At 41.9% G+C, this 19,022-nt stretch overlaps 2 protein-coding genes across 8 annotated transcripts in view; one reads left to right on the top strand and one right to left on the bottom strand.

Annotated features, from left to right (window-relative positions):
* Positions 1-17,165, bottom strand: part of CFAP97 (cilia and flagella associated protein 97) — a gene marked incomplete at its 5' end in the record, with an annotated part of 35,000 nt that extends 17,835 nt beyond the window's left edge. Inside the window, 3 exons of one of the 7 annotated variants that reach the window (XM_079305660.1) lie at positions 1,436-1,507; positions 1,597-2,475; positions 17,151-17,165. In XM_079305660.1, the coding sequence (XP_079161786.1) occupies positions 1,436-1,507; positions 1,597-2,455 (931 nt within the window). The other 6 variants (XM_079305656.1, XM_079305655.1, XM_079305657.1 and 3 more) reach the window with 6 other exon arrangements.
* A 370-nt stretch (positions 17,166-17,535) lies between these two features.
* The window catches only part of SNX25 (sorting nexin 25), a 79,885-nt gene continuing 78,398 nt past the window's right edge, over positions 17,536-19,022 (top strand). The window contains exon 1 of the mRNA XM_079306755.1: positions 17,536-18,282. Coding sequence (XP_079162881.1) covers positions 17,836-18,282 — 447 coding nt within the window. The 5' untranslated portion in view covers positions 17,536-17,835. The remainder of the gene's footprint in view (positions 18,283-19,022) is intronic.

Here is a 19,022-nt window from a genome sequence, read left to right as displayed (position 1 = left end):
AGTAATATACACATTAATCAGGAACATTAGATGCTAGACCATATGAATTCTACTTCTCATTACCCTATCTTTATTATTGTTCTTTAGAATTGGTTTACAGTTTTGAGAAAAAAGTTCCTCTCCCCAACAGAGATTCATCTCTGAGAATACCTACTCTGAGCAATAATACCCATTTGTTTTAGGGATGAGATGAATCCATTTGTAATCACCGGTTATTAAACAGCTTCTTGCTAACAGGGAACAAATAAGGACATAGGACAATTGAAATAATAATTTCAATTGCCTAGCAACAACTCTTCTGATACCATGTTTTGACAACTGGTTGAAATTGTTTCTAGTATGAAAGAATGGCTGAAGCACAAGGACTGCAGAGATGAGAAAAAGCTCTACCTTTCTGGATGGCTAGCATTGCTTTTCTTAACTTCAGAAGCATTTCCATACAAGTAAAATTCTCATTTTTTACTTATAGGCAAGTTAAACCATGTACACAATACATTCTAAATCCTTATTCACAAAAGCTCAGTCTGGCAAGGTGGAAAATGAAGAAACATAGCACATGCAGTTTTAGTTATGCCAGGCTTACTTCAACACAGCAAATCTGGCTTGGAATGAACTAGATTTAAAATGCAAGAGGCTTTTCTCACCTGAGATCAGCAGATTTCTCGAGTCAAGCCTTGTTTTATTCCACAGACTTTAATATTGAAGTCTGGGCCATGAAAACAAATGCAAAAGCACCATGTAGACCTTAAAATATGCACATGTGATCATCCAGGGCATTCTCACTCCACATAATGAAGGTGTGTAATGAATGCAGGGAAAGAGATTACAAATATTCTTAGGCTTCTTTATTAAGATGTTTAAAGTCTATTAGTCGGAAGCAACCACTCGAGTTTATCTGCTATTTTTCTAAAATACTTTTCTTCAACCTATGGTATTTTAGAAGGCAGCTGAGAAAAAAATTTCAAATACTTCTGTTTAATTATCAAAAAGGTACTAGAAGTTTAAGTATATGAATATCATTTACAATACATTGAAATTTTGGATTGTCTTTCAGTTCTCGAGGTTGATAATCCAGCCTTTCAACAGAAAGGTTGATGTTTTAATTTAGATATTAAATTGTGACATAGTCCAGTACACCTTAAAATGCATGGGCAGTTTTATTACCCAGTTTATTAATAATCAAATCTTTTTCAAATTCACCTTGTGTATCTCACTTTTAGGTATAAACAAACCAACACATGCTTCTTTTCTCTACTGCAGAATCAGTACTATTACATAGAGAAGAATTCAAAGAATCAGATCAACACCACCTAAAAAGCAACCAGTTTTAAAACAAAACATGGGATATGAAAACCCCACTCTCTTCTATTAGAATACAGGTGCTCTCAACAACTGGCAGACGCTGCACATTGTAGAAAGAAAATTTTAAAATCACCTTTCAGAAGCTGATTCAGGTCCATGGCATCATGTAAGACTTTTCGACTATATCTGCGATCAAACTCGGAATCTAATGGAAAAAATACAGATATAAGACTCAATTTACCAGCCCCACAGGTTTTTGCACATTTAGTGTTGTATTTAAATTCTCAAAATTACCGTATAATTCTTGGTTCACATTTTCTTGTCTCTTTACTTTTAGTTTCTTATCATTTGATGCTACAAATTCAAAAGACTGGATAGGACTGATGTCTGGAGTTGACAGAGGTGTTACATCAGTTACTGTGTCTTCAGACTCCTCCAGGTCATCACCAAGCTTTGGTCTTCCTTCTGCAAATTTCATTGCTGACTTGAATTTTTGTTTTGGAGACAGAAGAGCATTTCTACAAGCATTCCTTTTTGGGGAAGGATGAGATGAATCTGATAAGCAGCTATCAGAATCTGTGTCAGAACAATCTGTATCTGAGCTTGAGGATGATGATGAAGAGGATGAGGAAGAGGAGGAAGAAGAGGAGGAACTGACAGTATATTTTTTGCTAGCCTTTTTTATGTTGTTTGGTTGCTTAGCTGACTTTGGTCTAACCTTCTGTTTTTTGCCATCATCACTACTATCTTCTTCATCTGTATAGTAATCTTCTTCACCTTCTTTAACTATTTTAGGAATTCCAGCAGGAACAATCTCCTCTGTTCTTCTATTTGCTGCAGGAGTTGCTCCAGATGTACCTGCATTCTCTGCAACTAGAGGAACTGTCAAAGATGAAGCATCTTCAACAGGATCTTTACTAATTTCTAGGGACTGATCCTTTTGCAAATTTATCTGCTTTTCTTCACTTTCCTCCTCACAATGCTTTTCATCCTTTGAATTAGAAACCAAATCAGTGTCTGCAAGAGCTGCCTCTGTACTTCCCTTTTCTATATATTCACCATTTTCTTCAGCTTTCTTTCTCTCTTCCTCAAAATCACTGTCAAAGAAGGCATGGTCCACTTCACCATCTGATACATCTTCAAAGTGTTCCATAATGAAATATGGAGTGCTACCTGCAAGCATCAGAAAACATTTCCAAAGATGTGCGTAAAAACAGATCCAAGTATACACTCTTTTATCTCTAGAAATTTATATTTCTGCAATTAATTACATGAAGTTGCTAGAGATAATTCCATAGTGAACTCAGTAAAAAAAAATTTAGTGTCACCTTAATTGCTCACAGCTTATATGTTAAACCAGAAAGCTTTACTTTAAGCCAACCCATCCCAACTTCAAAACTACTACTTCTAAGCAAATTTGTCAAACACTGTTAGTAGCTAAAAAAAATATCTTAACTATTATAAACAAGCAATTAAAGTGTCTTATTTTTTCCCTTTAAGCTAGAGCCATTTGAAGCTAAACCCACTTACAAGCTATCATTAGTTGGAATTTTATAGTGTAAACCTTCTTTGTATCCAGCCCCCATCTTGGCTGACACAGCCATACACACATACATACAAGACTTTCAGCACTTGAAATTGGGAGAAATTTCAATTAACATCAAAAGATCCATGTCTCCAAGGTTAAATTGTAACAGATGCAGGGTGCATCAGTGTTCCTGTTTTAGTTTGGACAAGGAGTCTGTTTTCATGACAGTCCTCTGTAACTCACACTCCACAGTACAGTAGGAAACTTAGTTCCTTCAGATGAACCTACACTATTAAAAGTGGAATCCAGGCATGAAATCAGTGCTTTTAAATCAGAAGTCACCATTCAGTCCATGGGACTACATCATGGCTAGCCTAAATACATACTATTGCAGACATCAAGACTTCCACGTTAACCATTATGTTCTACAAATCTGCTCCTATTACACCCTACTTGTTACAGAATTTTATGGTGTTTGATCTTATGCATGTGGCAGGAGGATAAAAAAGTTTCCCCTCAGTAGTAGTGTATATATATCGAGTTAAAATAAAAAAATCCAAATACCACACAACCAAACAAAATTAGTCAACATCACAGACTACCAGCCCCATCTAGCCAGAGGCACTTTTCTCCTACTCTTTATAACAGATTTCATATAAATTTATTAAGCTACAAACAATAAATATGTAACATTTTTTAGACCCAAGGAAACAAAACATGAAGACAGTGGAAGGCTGGAAAACCAGAATATTTTACAAGATGGATGGTCTCCCTTAAACCACATATAGTTTGTTGCCATGGCAAACAAAGGTGGAAAAAAGGAATTTCCAAGAAAGGTTCTAGCTAAAAATTACTTCAAAATACAGAACTTTTAAAGGTCACTCAGATATTTTGCCACTTCTCAAATAATACTGGTTTAGGGGAATTTAAAATATGCTCCTTAAATCAAAGCATAAAACCAAAAAGTCTGGAACCTCCTACAGTTTTAAGAATCACAAAGTCAAAGAACTGAAAAGAGATTTATTATGGTTAGATGTTGTATAAAGCTGAAAATCCTATTAAAAAACAGAAGCAGAGATCAACTTTTAGGACCACAAAGATTACTCTCTAAAGCACCTAGCTCTTCAAAGAAAAACAAAACAAGGGAGTAAAACACTTTTGGGAAAAGATAAAGTCTCACACCAGAACAGGCACTAGCCACTGTGAAACACCACCCTGCTGCTTACAGAATACTTCATCTGTCTCTTCATCCTTAAGCACTCAGCCTTATCATCACTATCCTTGAGCTCTACACAGCTGAAATACTCCCTAATGTAGAGGGTCACCCCACCACCACCACTTACTTGAATATCCCTTCTGAGGAGCTTACGACCACCCACTGCACCACTGCAGCCATGACAATCACCCCACCATGTTTCTGTGATGGTGACTACATCTTGGTTCTCCCACAGCATCATAGCTCCTCTGGTTCCTCCTGGTTTTTACCCAGCTTGTGTGCATTGGTGCACATGCACTTCAGCTGGGCTATTGATTCCACCCTTTGAGTCACTTCTTGTGATACCTGGCTTCAGGCAACTTGCATAGCCCGCACTGTGCAACTATTGTGTGAATTCCTGAAAGTTTTTCTAGAGCAGCTTCCTAAAAGAATAATACATCTTATATACAAAAACATGCACAATAGCAAAATAAAAAATAATCAGAAGACTAACATATTATTTAAATTTTATTTTCTACTACATGTAATCTAAACCAGAGGGATCAAAACTTGTAGAGTATAAACCATGAATTATTTATTTAACAAGTACAACTTGAACAAAGCCAATTCTATGAAGAAAATTAATATGGGAAGTAGAGCTTAAAGACAAAACTCTTTATTCTCCATGATGAGAGGCTTTTATTAGTTAAGGAACTAGCATCTCTCCAGCTCATAACTAGAATTATTATGACTGATTGGTAAAAGCAGGCATGTGGTGTATTTCACTTGTCTCAAACACAGATTATTGTGTATATAAGAGCATAAGAGGCTAAGGCAAAAAGGCTTGCAGGTGGATGCAGACAAACTAGGATAGCTTAATATAGTTGAAAACTTTAGTATAGCTTCAACTATAACATTTGTTGAGTGTAATCACATCCATGTATCTTTAGTTTATGTAATGCTACACCTGCAAAAGAGACTGAACTAACAGTATCCCATCGGTTATAATGTGTAGTCACACAACAGCTTCTCAGATGACTCTTCTGAACACAATCTCAGAAGTGAGGATGGGATTTAACCCAAGACAAAAGGGCAGTGTACAGCTGGCAAAAGGTGATAAAAGATAGCAACAAGCTTGTGCAATCCTTTCCATCATTAATGCCAGCCAGAGAGCACACATCTCACTCTACATGATTCAGGAATAGCTCACCTGCCAGTGGGCTGTTTCCCAGGAAGACTGAGATATAATGTCTTCCCAGACACTGACCATCAGCACAGGAGAGATCATTTAGCAGGCTGGCCCTGCCCAAGGAGCAGCGGTCATTCCACTGCCAAATGCATTTTCCACTCCTCTGGTACAAGTCCCTAACAACTTCATCTTAATGGGAAACAAACATGCCATGTCTTTCACTGACTATCATTCACAAACTGAAGATTAATTAATTCTGTAATCTACATTAAAAACAAACAAGAGAAAATAAACAAAGACATGGTGTTCTTGGATCCAATTCCACTCCTGCATCGAGAGTATCTGCAACAGAGCTGGAATTTACCCAAACAATTCAACAGAGGAGGTAATTCTGCTGATAATGCATGCCTAAATCAATAAATTGGCTCTGCTTACAGTTTCACACTCATTTATGTACAACACAGAGTGTAATTTGACTTCTAGGAGAAATAGAGTTCTGCTATGTCATCTGTTTTTAAAACAGAGTCAACAAGTGATACTCTGAAATCTCAAAAAAACTTTCATTACAGTCAAATATTACCATTAATTGCTAATTTTAGTGACCATGTATTTATTTACAAATAAACACATGCTTTTTGTGGCTTTCTGCCATGAAACCCTCTAACACAAGCATGATCAACTCCAAAAAGGGCTGGCCATTAATTATTTGCCAAATCTTTTTTACTGTAATATATCTTCTCCCCATGTAATTCTCTACTTGTCACCACATTTTTCTTGCAACTGTAACACTCATTACCACTGCCAAGAACACCCTTTTGTCTTTGTCTCTTTCAAGAGAGAAGAGACCCAAATTCTCCCTCTAGTTCTTCTACCCAAAGAACAAGCAGCATTTTGACATCCTCCTCCATGTAAAAAAACAGATCAAGACCCTAATCACACTAAGTGTACTGAGTAGTTTTCCCCTGCCAGCTGCAAACCTGCCAACTACAGCACTACCTGAAATATTTTTGTAGGCAATGCCTAAGAGCAGGCCATTAGGTATGACTGCAGCTTGAAGTATCTTTTACAGAGGTAGAATGGTCCATAAAAAGTCATGTAATGAGGATATAGTCTTAGATGTGGATTTGTGTTTTAACATATCTTGCCTTTTGAAAACATTTTTGAATGTCAGAAACTTAACACCTATGAAGTACATTAAGCCCCCAGTGAAAGATTTGAGGTCTTTTAAACTTGGTTAAACATTTAAGCTATCCTCTAAATCTTACACTTTTTAAAATGCACACCATCTATAACTTGTGCATCCAAGAGTACTGAAAAAAAAAAAAAAAAAAAATCAACATTGAGGTACAAGCAGTGATCAACTTTCTTTTCTTTTAAGCATTCTACTTTCATAATCAAGGAAGAGAATGATTTATATAGAGATGACAACTAGGCTTTTTCCCTCATCTTGTAACACAAAAATTCTTAGCATGCAGACTATCACGATCCAAGGCTTTTTGCCTATCTGGTAACAGAATCCTAGCATGTAGGACACCACACTCTGAGTTTGCATGTTATGCATCCTCTAAAGGGCCAAAATGCTTTCATGACATTGTAAGATTCTGGTATTTAATAGAAGGGGAAAACCTTATGGGTCCTAGGGACTGAACCAGAAATGCCTGATGTTACTGTGCCCATCCTGTACATCATCACAAAGGCCATAATACAGCACAGCTATAGTACACTCAAGATGAGTTAATACTATGTTTACAGCAACAAAAAAGAACAGCCAGCATCTTAGGATGTATTTAAAAACATGTCAAGTATCAGAAGCAATATGATATTGTATTTAGCTCCAACAGGGCACCTTCATTTTAATGGTTGAAATTGTTTTAAATAAGAGAATTATATTATCAATGGCCTGTGTTCTTTATAGCACTCCAAAATCATCTGATTCCAATTCTTGTTATTTCCCCTCTGGGAATCCTGCCTCCCTAAACCTGCTGACTGCCCAGCTGCCTCTTGTATGTTGGGAGAGTTTGAAAATGCTAAAGGAACTGCACCTAGCTCCTTCACCTTCCTTTCCTAATTTTTGGCTGAAGCGTAAAAAAAACCCAGCAAACAAACAAAAAAGACAAATTTGAAAGCCTCTAGAAGATAGCAATAAAAATGTTAGGATGAGAAAAGTTCTACTTTTGGGAGTTTGTTAGTTTAAAAAAGAGGGGAAACATGAGAACACCAATCTTAAAAACTGTGTGACAAACCACACATACTCAGCCCCACTTACCTCCTCTTAAAATAAAGCTTTTATATTTATTACTAAGAACAACAAAGCATACAAAGGAAGAAATACAGCTCTTAGCAAACTACTTCCCTTAAGTGAAACCACCAAAGAATGAAATAACCAGTCCCTTTAGCAGATATTCTGATTTTTCAAGCTCAGAGCACAATACCTGCTACAGCTGTTCTGCATCCTCAGTTCTCCCTGCTGGACACATGGGAAAAATTTTCCCCTGTATGCTCTAAGACACAGTTTATTAACTCCAAAACCTCTGACTAGCCTTCAGAACAGCAGTTCTGACTCAAACATGTAGGCTCACTAGAGATACTTCAAAGTACTCTTGAGTCTTTTAAAAAGAGTTGCAACAGAAAGTTCTGAGTCTCACAGCTATTTCAAGTAAGAATTCACTTCAGCCAATGGGCACTAGAAAATCCTGGAACACAGTCAATTGCCATCATGGTTAGAGCAAATGAAAGCACGTGACCACCAAAGAGTCCCAGATAGTTGCTGGGCAAAGGCTTTCAAGTTAATGTACAAAGCAGGGAGAACAGGCAGAAATAGTGGGAAGGGAAGGAAAGAGTGAGGTTCAAAGAAAAAAATATTTCCTCTTGAGCCAAAAGTAAGCTGTTCCCCTGCTGTGAAAAGCTGCAATACACACTCTCAGCATAATGTATCTGTAGCTCCAGGACTTCACTCATAGAAACAACACATTAAATATTTGTTCTTCAGGCTAATCAGCAAAGATCACCTTGTGACCTCTTAAGCAGAAAGGCTGGGTCAGAGAATACCGAGGTCAAATGATGAGAATGATGATGGCCATCAGTTCTGTCTAAACAGACCATGGATACTTACTCATTGCTGAGAATCCCAAGAAAATCACTCACAAACCCTCTAAACCCAGGAAGAAATGAAATAGCTTACAAATACAAGCAAAAATAAAGACAAGAAATCATATGTTGGTTGATAAAAGCAGCAGCAGCTTCTGGAAGCCCATCCACTTCTACAAGCATAAGTGACACCACCCACACTGAAGTCTCATGGGGCTGCTGCCATACAATTTCTCACTGCCTGGAAGAGTCCCAACTTCAGCTACCTCAATGTCTAAATGGCAGCAAGCTGCTAGGGGAAAACTGGTCACTGGTATTGATCTTTCCCAAAAGTGATCCATAGCCACAGTCTTCAGATAATACAGAACAGATACAAAAAGCCCAGAAAAGGACAGACTCTACTGCCAGGTATCCATGGTGAAGAGTAAAGGTCCAGCTTTGTTTTCTCACTCCTTCTATACTGGTATGTATCTATGTATCTATGAAGAGCATTTCTGTCCAATATCAAGATTTAAATTTGGGGGTAACATGTATTCAACCAGGCTGAAGGGGGAGAGTCTGGCAGAGCAGTTCAAAATTGCATGCAAGAAAAAGGAAAACAATTGCTCTTATCAAAGCAAAAGTTCAGCCTATCCGCCATGTAAAGGCTGGAGTTATATTTGACAGCCCTGAAAAAAAATGGCAGGACCATAAAGGAATCAAGTATACCATTCCACAAGCTGTGATATACTTATTATCACAATTTAAAATACACACATACATTTCTACAGATGTAACAATTACATTCTCCATAACCACTGAAAAGAAGATGCAATTCTTATTTTCAGCGGACATATTTCTATATAAGAGGAACAGGCACTGCCTGATACAGATGAGCAGGAGAAAGCAAAGATATTCAGTCACTAAATCAGTATATGCAGAGAGGCTTCAAAAAATATCACTTAGGAAGAGTCTAAATATATTTCTGCATCCTCAGAATGTGTGTAAGAGGCAAATGAGGTAAAAGCCTCTCGAGATAATCTCTTGTATTATATTTTGGTGACTTGTTCCTTCCTTCAGATGAGAAAATATCAAGTATGGAAAAGCAGTAAGATGTTGAAACAGAGAGGTCTGTTAAATTCGACATAATATGGGTTTCCTGGAATTCCAGTGTTTATTGTTACAATGGAACACTTCAAGAATGATGAATACTAATTACTGAATTGTGACTTCAACATCAGTTGAAATTGTTGGATGGAAAATAACTAGGCCAAGGAACATAAATCATGTTTTGGACCATCACCAGTCTTGGTCAAACATAACATTGGGAGGCAAAGGATGAAAGAGCTTTAAGAAACAGCTCTGGTGGAAGCAGGAAGGTAACAGTCTGCCTATCTCCCATGAATTTAGGGAGTACCTAGGATCCAGCTCACTTTTGGATTCTTACATCTAAGCCTCAGGTGTAATATTATGTCATGTGAAAGGGCAGACTTTGAAAAGCTTGTAGATGATCCTGTCACCTATGCCACATGATCATATGCCACCCACCCTACAAACTTTGCAGTTTTATGTATTCCTGGATTGAGCCTTTCAAAGGATTGGTCAATTGCATTCAAAGCCTCAACAGGTTTAGCAGTCCTGATGGCCCTCTGAGCCCATGTAAGTCTTACAAAGAAACACATGGCCCTCTGAATGCCCTTCTAAACACAAGCAAGCACAAAATCAGAACGAAAATACCAGTTGGTCATAACAGCTTTAAGTTCCAAGAAGAGAAAGTCCCCAAACTACTTGCCCTTTTCTCTGGTTTCTTTTCCAAACTTTCTATTAAAGAATTATCTGGGTTTAGAAAACCAAAAGAACAACATATGCACTAGGGAAAAACCAAACAAATAAAGCAGGAAGATTTGGAAGAGCTTGAAGCATTCCAGAAGCAGAGTCCAAAGATGTGATAACTGTATTTTTAAAGGCCGATTATTTCACAAACTCACCCTTAAGCTTACTTATTTTTTAGCAATGACAACTTCATTTTAGACTTCAAGTAACTCCGCTGAAGAATTTAACTTTGTGGAACTTTTTTCTCTCTCCACTGACCATTCCAGCAGTCACGTTCGATCCAAAACAGAGATGAACTACTTTTTCAAAGAAGCAAAAATGTGTACAATGCATTCTAAGCACTATTTTGAGCACCTCACTACAGACAAAAGCAGGGATACAAAAGAAATTTAGCACTGCTATTTCTGTTACATTCATTCCATCCCATATTGTTGTCTTGGTGTTTTTATGAATGCTGCATAGAAATTTAAACAACACAATTTAAAAATATGTCCACGTCCAAATGCAAACAATAGATTTTTCTTATTTCTATTACATAGTAAGATTATAAAAGTGCAAGTATTTGCATACTATAATTAAACCAGTTTTCAAAAAACTGTTTGGAAAGGAAAAACTTCAGCCAGGCATGAAGATTACAGGACTTTAAATTAAGTTGTGCCATAAACCATGCTGAACTACATTTTAAAATGCTGTGAAAACTGAAAAAAAAACAATGTTTGACAAAGACAACACATATAGCATTTTGTTGTAGCATCTCACCGAGTCTCTTTCAAATTAATTCAGTACTCTGCATTGCTGCAGGAGCTCAGGTTTCAGAACGACCTTATTTGTGATTTCCACCCTAATCCAGAGGGGCCAAGAGATTTGGTGGCTAGCTATTTTTCCAAGCCACAGCCCCACTTTGAGAGCCACTGCTGCAGAACACAGCCCTGTGCTGGGCAGGGGGAGTCACACGTGTCCAGAGGAAAGTGTGCAAACGTGACTCTTGCGATGATTAACGCGCTCCAGGCAAGCTGCTTGCAATAACCATTCCAGCTGACTAGATCCCACTAATTAAGCCCAACCAAAGGATCCCTCTGAACTCTATTTGGGCACCACTGCAACACGTCTCTCAAAGTCCGGTAACTTTAAGGGCAGCACACACGCCACGTAACTGTCCCCAAAGCTGACCACGGCGGCGACAGCGAGGGCCGGTGGCTGAGACCGGAGTGTCCCAGCTCCGTTCCGCTGTGCCCGAGGAGCAGAGCGGGCAGGCACGGCAGGCGAGGGGCGCACACGGCCCTGGGGGCGGCGGGACCGCAGCGGAGCTCAGCGCCAGCCCTGCCGAGGCAGCGCACACGCGCTCGGGGGACACCTACGTGCGCGTCGCTCAGGCGGCGCCAGTAGGAAGGCAGTTCATTAAAACAAAAATTTTTAAAATTATATAATAGTTTAAAGTAATGCATATGTACGCACGAACAAAACACGTCTCCCACCTTGCTCCGGGAAAAAAAATTACCGCAGACGGGGGAGGAACATGCCCGCCGTCTCCAACCGCCCCCAACCGCCCTGCAGGCACCTTCCGCGGCGGGGAGGCACCGCAGGCCCCGCCGGCCGGCCGGCACCCCGGGAAGAAGCAGCAGCAGCGGCCGCTGCCGCGTCCCCCTCGGCCCCCGCTTCTCCCGGCTTTGTTGTGGTAACCGCGCAGGCAGCCGGGCGGATACTCACAGGCACGGCAGGAGAGCGAGCGGAGCGGCGGGAGGCGGGAGCTGCGCGGCGCTCAGGCCCTTCCTCCCTCCCTCCCTCCCTCGGCCGCTGCCGCCCCGCTCCTGCGCAGCCCGGCCCGCCCCGCGCGCCGCCGGGCGGGAGAGGCGGCGCCTCAGCGGGGCGGGGAGGGAGCCGCGACCGCCCGTGGGAGCGGCCCCGCCGGCACCGGCTCCCCACAGAGGCACAGGGACGAGGGGCATGGAGGAGACCCCTGAAATAATCTGCTCCAACCTCTGACCGGGCACTACCGTGCCAACCAGTCCAGATGGCATTCCTGGTTGATGTGCTGGCAGTCCATAAGGACTGGAGGGTGACAAAAGCTGAGTGAATGGAGCCCCAGGCTGATGTGATTGTGTGTCACTTTAAGGTGATGGTGACCATATTAAGGAACAGGACCAGAGGTAGATATGATGGGCCCCTACACCATAGTGCCAGGGTTACAGCACTGGGCGATGTATCCTTTGGAAATGGGAAGGGGCAACTCATCGGGAGGATTTCTAGGGAAGCCTCATCCAAATATTTGAGATTGCATCTGGACCCTTCACCAAGCTACCTTGAATTTCAGTATAATTGTTGTAGAAACATAGATAAAACCTTCAGGCAGTTTCGTTACTTCTGGCACTGAGTAGGTAAGTGGTGATTGCCTGCTGGTGATCTGCCCCAGAGAAGCTGTAAGGATTTCCTGTGTAAGAATGGGAAAGGTTCTTTCAAAGATATTAGTTGCAATATCGTATCTTAATAACAGCAATTACTTTTTAACAACAGAGAAAAGAATTATGTGAAAAGAAAGACTTCCAGATTACTGATCCGTATTCAGCTTTACTTTGGCCCCAGTGTTCATCAGGGAAGAGATTTAATGATATGATCACATTTTTTGCTCAGCATACTGAATTTTTAATTAAATCAGGGCTGTGCAGCCAAATCAACTGTTGTGTATATTGTCCTATTTCACTTGGCACATACACATAGGCACACACACATTTTTAAAAATACATGAAAAATACATAGCAAATGTGTCAAAACATTGCAAGGAAAGAAAGGAATCTCTTCAGTAATACTGCTGAACATGTCCAAGTTAACCAGAGTGAAGTCCCACTTGTGCTACCCAGTGTTTCATGGAGGTTCCATAAATTACATTGACTAAATTTTTACACTTGGCATGTGTTTCCTTCTTATTTTTTCTTTCACCACTCTCAGTTCACTGTTGAAATGTTGAATAATGACAAATGCAGCTAAAATTAATGGAAACTATATTTGGAAAATGTGCTACAAAATACTGAGCCTTTGCTGACTTCACCATGTGAAGTTTTAGGTACCTTACATTGGACACTGAATGGGTGCTTTTGTAATTTTTTTGCTGTGTGTCAAGTTCCTGGTTACAAATATGCAAAATACAATACCACTGTCTAAAAATTTGTAGCAAAAAATGAAATCAGTTAATATTCATGTAACTTATTACATTTTGTGCATTTAAGATACTGAGAAATATAACATCCAATTTCCATTTCTCTTGCTTGATTCCTACAATTGTTTCTAAGTGTTAACTATCCAGGTTTACCTGGTTTATCACTAGGTTTACAAGTTCACAAGAACTTCTGGGTTTTGTGCTCTGAATCTTAGAAGTTTCTATAAACTTCTAGTATGACTCCAACTGCAATGCAGCATCACAGCAGTTATAAAAAGCATGTAATTAATTCAAAGTTGTAAGTATGCTAAAAATAGAAACTATCTATGTACTACACAGACTTATTTTTTTGGCCTAAATTTTTTTGGTTTTGTTTTTATTGAGAAGTGGTAACTTGTTTTAGTCCTTTTATAGCCATGGGATCTGAGCTGGAAAGGCTGACAAAACAGAAATCAAATGTGAAAAAGCCTACAGGGAAAGTATTCATTTTAATGTTGCCTAAACACTTGAAGGTGCAAATTCATTGAATTGTAAAGTTTGCAGTATTTTGAAGGTGCAAGTTGAACAATTGTCACTAAAGGCAGCCACAAAATGGCTCAAATCAGTTAGGTTATTTTTATGGTATGTTACAAGGATAAATACTTCTAGCTCAAAGGAAAATAGTGAAGATGCTGAATCCTTCCCCAAATAAAACATAATTTATCTTTTAAAACAAGTAATTGTCCTATCTCTGTAGGAAAGATATTTGCTGTAATCCCTGGACAAGGTCCAAGAATTTTAATCTCTTTTCTCATAAATTAGTTCCATGACCGAGTACATAGTTACAGAAAGAGCCTATAGTAACCCCCAGTTCAGAAAATTCACCTCATCAAAGTTGTTTTGTTTTGTACAGAAAAGTAGCTTTTAAAGTACAAAAGGGGAAGTTCAAATAACACCTAGGTAAACTTGAAAGTTGGTATTAACTTCAGTGGCACTAAGATGTCATCTAAAGTATTAGGAATTGTACCTCAGGTTGAAAAGTCATAGAAACTTACTAAGGGCTAAAAGAAAAATAATCAAATCTTCTTGTATCTCAACACACTTGAGTTGATTTAAACATATCTAATTCAGAGTATGATGTGTAAATACCAGCTAAAATAGGTGGGATTACTCTTTCAGACAAGAAGTGGTTTTGTGCATAAGCACTGCAGGACTAAATTGTTATTGCAGGTAGGTTTGTTGTTTTTTTATCTTCCTCTCCACTTCTGAGAATTAATACTGTAAGAAAATACTCTCTGTTTACACAGGACTAACAACATTACATTCTCTGCTTCAGGTTAATATAAAAATTCAATTCCCTTAAGTAGTTTTGACAGAGGCCCAGGCAGTTTCCTAAATGCATTTGCAGTAGAAGGTCTCTGTCTGGTTTCTTGTGTAGATCTTAATAAAGATCCCAGAGTAGATCTTGAACTCAGTCCAAAGTCCTGTATATTCTGAAACATTTGATGAGTAAAGTGTGTGCTGGGAGATGGATATTTGCTTTCTATTTTCTACCTGATGAGAATGAAATAACTTTATAAGAAACCTTCTGGCATGCTGGGCTTTATCCAAAAGCTTTCAAGATTCTGCAAGAATCTCTGCTGGTTTTAAGAGTTTTATGTATTGAAAAAACCCTGGTCCCAAAGCTGTTCAGTGAATCATCAGGATGTTTTACCACATAGTAATTCACATGGGACTGCCATTGCAATAGTATTTTCACTATTACAATATGATGATTTTTACCTTTAGTCACATTAGACATCTTACTTATATAATCAATTTTGGATACTCTGTGAATGGTCTGAATTAACATTTTAAAGGATTTTGTGCAATTTAATATCCACTAAATAGAACAAACTGTAATAGAATTATATATTTTATCTTACTAAGGACAATTATATATTTTATCTTACTAAGGACTAAGTTACTGTAAGGACTTTGTATTAGATTAAGGGTCATGTCTCCTTTGATAAGTGACCAACAGGGGACCTAAAATCACTTCATAAGCACTTTTGTGATTTTGAGAGGAAATATGTTGTTATGCAAACCTCTAATACCTCAGGCAGGTGTATATGGACACCAGACCACCAGACACTGTGAGTTAGGTTAGAAACAGCTTAGAAAATAATGTGATAAAGTAAAACATTTGTTGTAACTCAGAATCCTGACTAGCTCCATGCTGTTCTGTGCCTATTTCCATGACAGTTCTGCACCAACAATTCCTTATTACAAGTGTTGTTCCAGGGCTATAACAGACTTTTGGACACTTGCACTATTCATGCTCAGTGTCCTGGCTTGCTTAGCTTAGCAAAAGCTCAGGGAAATTTGGTGTCTGGTTTTATATATGCTGCTCTATTGCACCCAAGAAGTTATAAGGAAATGGAAGATTTACAAGATCAGAGTATTGGTATTTGTTTGTTTTCTTCATCTGGTTAGTAAAGTTCATTTGATGGAAGTAACTTTTTTAGAGAGCATGAATAAATAAATCACTACTCCTATCTCTGCAACAATACTGGTTTTTTTTTTTTTTTTTTTTTTTTTACACCTTAACTGAGAGCACTGGCAATCTTACCAGCTGCTTACCAGTACATTTCTATCTCTAAACACTTCTAAAGATTTTACAGGTATCTGTTCTTAAAATGAAGCCCATGAGTAAATGCTTGTAAATCTGCTTTTACATAGTGTGGCTTCTGTAAAGAAAGCATTGCCGTTTACTCCTGCTCTTGTGGCAAAACGTGGAATATATAAAAATTCTCTTAAGAAAGGATGCTTTTATGTTTGATCATTGTATACTTTCAAGACTAATCAAGAAGGAGGGAGATGTAATCCTTGAAACAGACGGCAGCTAAAAAGAAAGCTCTAAGTGATGTCCATGTGTTAGAAAAACAAATTACCTGCTGGTGGAATTGCATTGTTAATGTTTAGGGCTTGACATGCTTCAGTGATCTCAGAGCTAGGGGGACGCTAACAAAGCTTGGGGAAAAGAATATACCACTGAGAGTGGACACAAAGAATGAAGAATTTATGGGACACAAGGACATTTGGCAGAACTCCCAAGAAAAGGAGGAAACCAATAAACCCAGCTAGGCTGAAATTGTGCTGAAATCAGTTCCAACTCGATAAAAGGTAATTCCAGCAGAGGGAGATCGCAACCACTGACTCAAGGACCACCAAAGCAAGAAATCCACCAAATCAAAAGAAGGCTGAGTATACAGACTGATTAGCGTGGGAAATGAGAGAATCATTAACCAGTAGAGGATAAAATACTAATTAATAAGAGAACTATGGAACTTGTAGACAGTGAACACTAATTATTTTGTTTGCTAAAATGTATAAATAGTAAAAAGTTTTCCTTTTCGATGTGCTTGATTTGTGGAATACCACTGAGAACATAGGCTTGCACAACTCTGACATAAGTAGTCAATGTCTCTCTTGAGTATGTAATTATTGGATTGTTGCACACTGGGTAATGAAACTGATTTCTGCAGACAACACTCTGAAGAGATCAAGGCCTCCCAGTCTAGCTGTGCTCAGTAGCTGCTATGAACTCACAAATTTGGTGGAGCTGTAGCTGTGCTGCACCTATGACAAAAGATGAACATGTGTCCCAAGCACAGCTGAAGTATGGCAAGCCTTGTGCCCTTCCAGGAATTTGTCCTCAGATCTACCACAAACAGATATAAAATATACAACGGAGGGAGGATAGTGACAGAAGGGCTAGAAGGCTTCTGTTGGGGTGGTGAGGCTGTGCGTTTTTAGAATTACTGTTGTACAATTTTCATCACTGTTCTATCAACTTTTTATTTCTGAAGTAGCTATTTACGGCTTCCTTTGGCTGACCGGGGGGAGCAGGCAGAGGGGTGCATACCGCCCACACTGAAGAGGGTGTCCGGATCTCTGAGATGCCCCACGCTTTTGTCACGAACACTGGCCAGGGCCTCGACGACCCGGTCTCATCATGCCGGGTCCCTCTGCCTAGCCACCACCCTCCGTGCTGCAGCCCCCTCGGCGGAGCGGCGTTCCGCGGAACCGAGCTCCGCGCTGCAGCCGGCGGGGACTCCCCTCGCTCCGTCCGAGCGTACCGGCTTCCTGGCCTGTGCGCGGGCCGCCCCCAGCCCCGCCGCGGCGGAGCCCGCGGCACACAAGGCGGTACGGTACAAGGCGGCCCCGCCGGGCCGGGCCCAGCTGCGGGGCGGTGCGGAGGGCGCACATGTCCCGGGCCCGCCCGCCCGCAGGCACCGCCCCCGCCCCCGCCTCCTCCCCGGCCGGACACCGAGCGGCGCGGCGGGGCCTCCCCGGCTGCTGCCACGGCGCTCGGCTCCCGCCGCCCGGCGCGGGGCAGCGCTGCCGCCAGGAAGCGGCCCGGCCGCCGCGCACCCTCCTGCCGCTGGGCATGAGCTCCGGCTCCCCCGGCGGCCGCAGCGGTGCCAGTGGCGGCGGGAGGCGGAGGAGGCGACGGCGGCGGCGGAGAGGGGGGGGCCCGAGAGCGGCGACCTTCGCAGGGGGCTGTCGCGGCGGGAGATGCGCTTGCTGCCAGCGGCGCCAGGAGCAGCATGTTCCCCGGTGCCGACAGCGCTAGCAGCACGGCCGGGCAGCCCGAGCCGGCGGGGGCCTCCGCCCCCGGCCCGCTGGGCTCGCACGGCCCCGGCGGCGAGGCGCGCCGCCGCAGCGCCCCGGCGGCCGCCGCTGTGGTCGGCGGCGGCGAGGAGGAGGCGGCGGAAGACGAGGAGGACGAGGATCCCGGCTCATCCCGCTTCGTGCTGGCGGCGGGACTGGGGCTTCTGGCCGTGTCCGTCGTCCACCTGGGGCAGGAACGGGCCGAGGCAGGGGGCGGCGGGCCGCCGTGCCTGGCGCTGCTGCTGCTCCGCCTCGCCCTCTACGCGGGCTGCGCCGCCGCTGCCGCCGCGCTCGGCGCCCTGATCGTCCTGATGTGCCGCGGCCGCCGCCGCCTGCCGCCGCCGGACTTCGCCGCCGTGGCTCCGGCCCGGCCGGTCGCGGGGGTGAGTAGCGGGCGGGGAGCGGAGCGGGCGGTGCCTCCCTGCCCGGCGGCGGGCGGAGGTGGCGCGGCCCTCGCTCCGCCGTGGAGCGCCGCGCCGCCCGAACCCGGTGTGCTGCTGTCCTACCGCGGCCGCAGGAGCCTGTCCGCACTCTGCCGCTCGGCGGGGCTTTAAATGGCAAAAGTTGTGCTGGGGGATAGCAGGCGCACCGGAAAAATCAGCACTTAGCTCCGAGAGACACCTCCGAATTGCGGGAATGCTCGCTCGGTGGTTTGCTGTGTTCACTCCGCTGTGGCTGCATCTCAAGTCCTTTTCTGCTCTTTCCATTGAAATGTCACTGTGAAGGAGAGAGACTTTGGTTGAAGAGGCAGCTTAGTGTTGCTATAATGTATTCTTTGAAGTTGGACAGTTTCAGATAGTGTTATCATAGTGCCATTTTGTACTCCAGCTCTTGCAGAGCTCTGTGCAAAAGGGAAACAATTTCGTTTTCTGTACGTATTCCAAAATGTACTAGTTCACGAGCTGTTTTTACCTTACAGCTTAGTATTTTTCGGGTTCTTTTGAATGGGACTGATAGCGTGAGGCACTTGGAAACTTTCTTCCCATTCACAATCCTGTTCCCCATCATCCAGTGCTTGGGAGCTGATCCTAGATGAGCCTGAAAAGCTACTGCTGAAAATTGAGAGTCTGCTCACACTCCTGCTTTGCCATAGGTCACAGGGATGCGGTGTTTAATGTCACAG

This window comes from Erithacus rubecula, assembly GCF_903797595.1.
Source record: "Erithacus rubecula genome assembly, chromosome: 5".
NCBI lineage: Eukaryota > Metazoa > Chordata > Aves > Passeriformes > Muscicapidae > Erithacus > Erithacus rubecula.
This window is presented reverse-complemented; position numbering and strand designations above follow the sequence as displayed.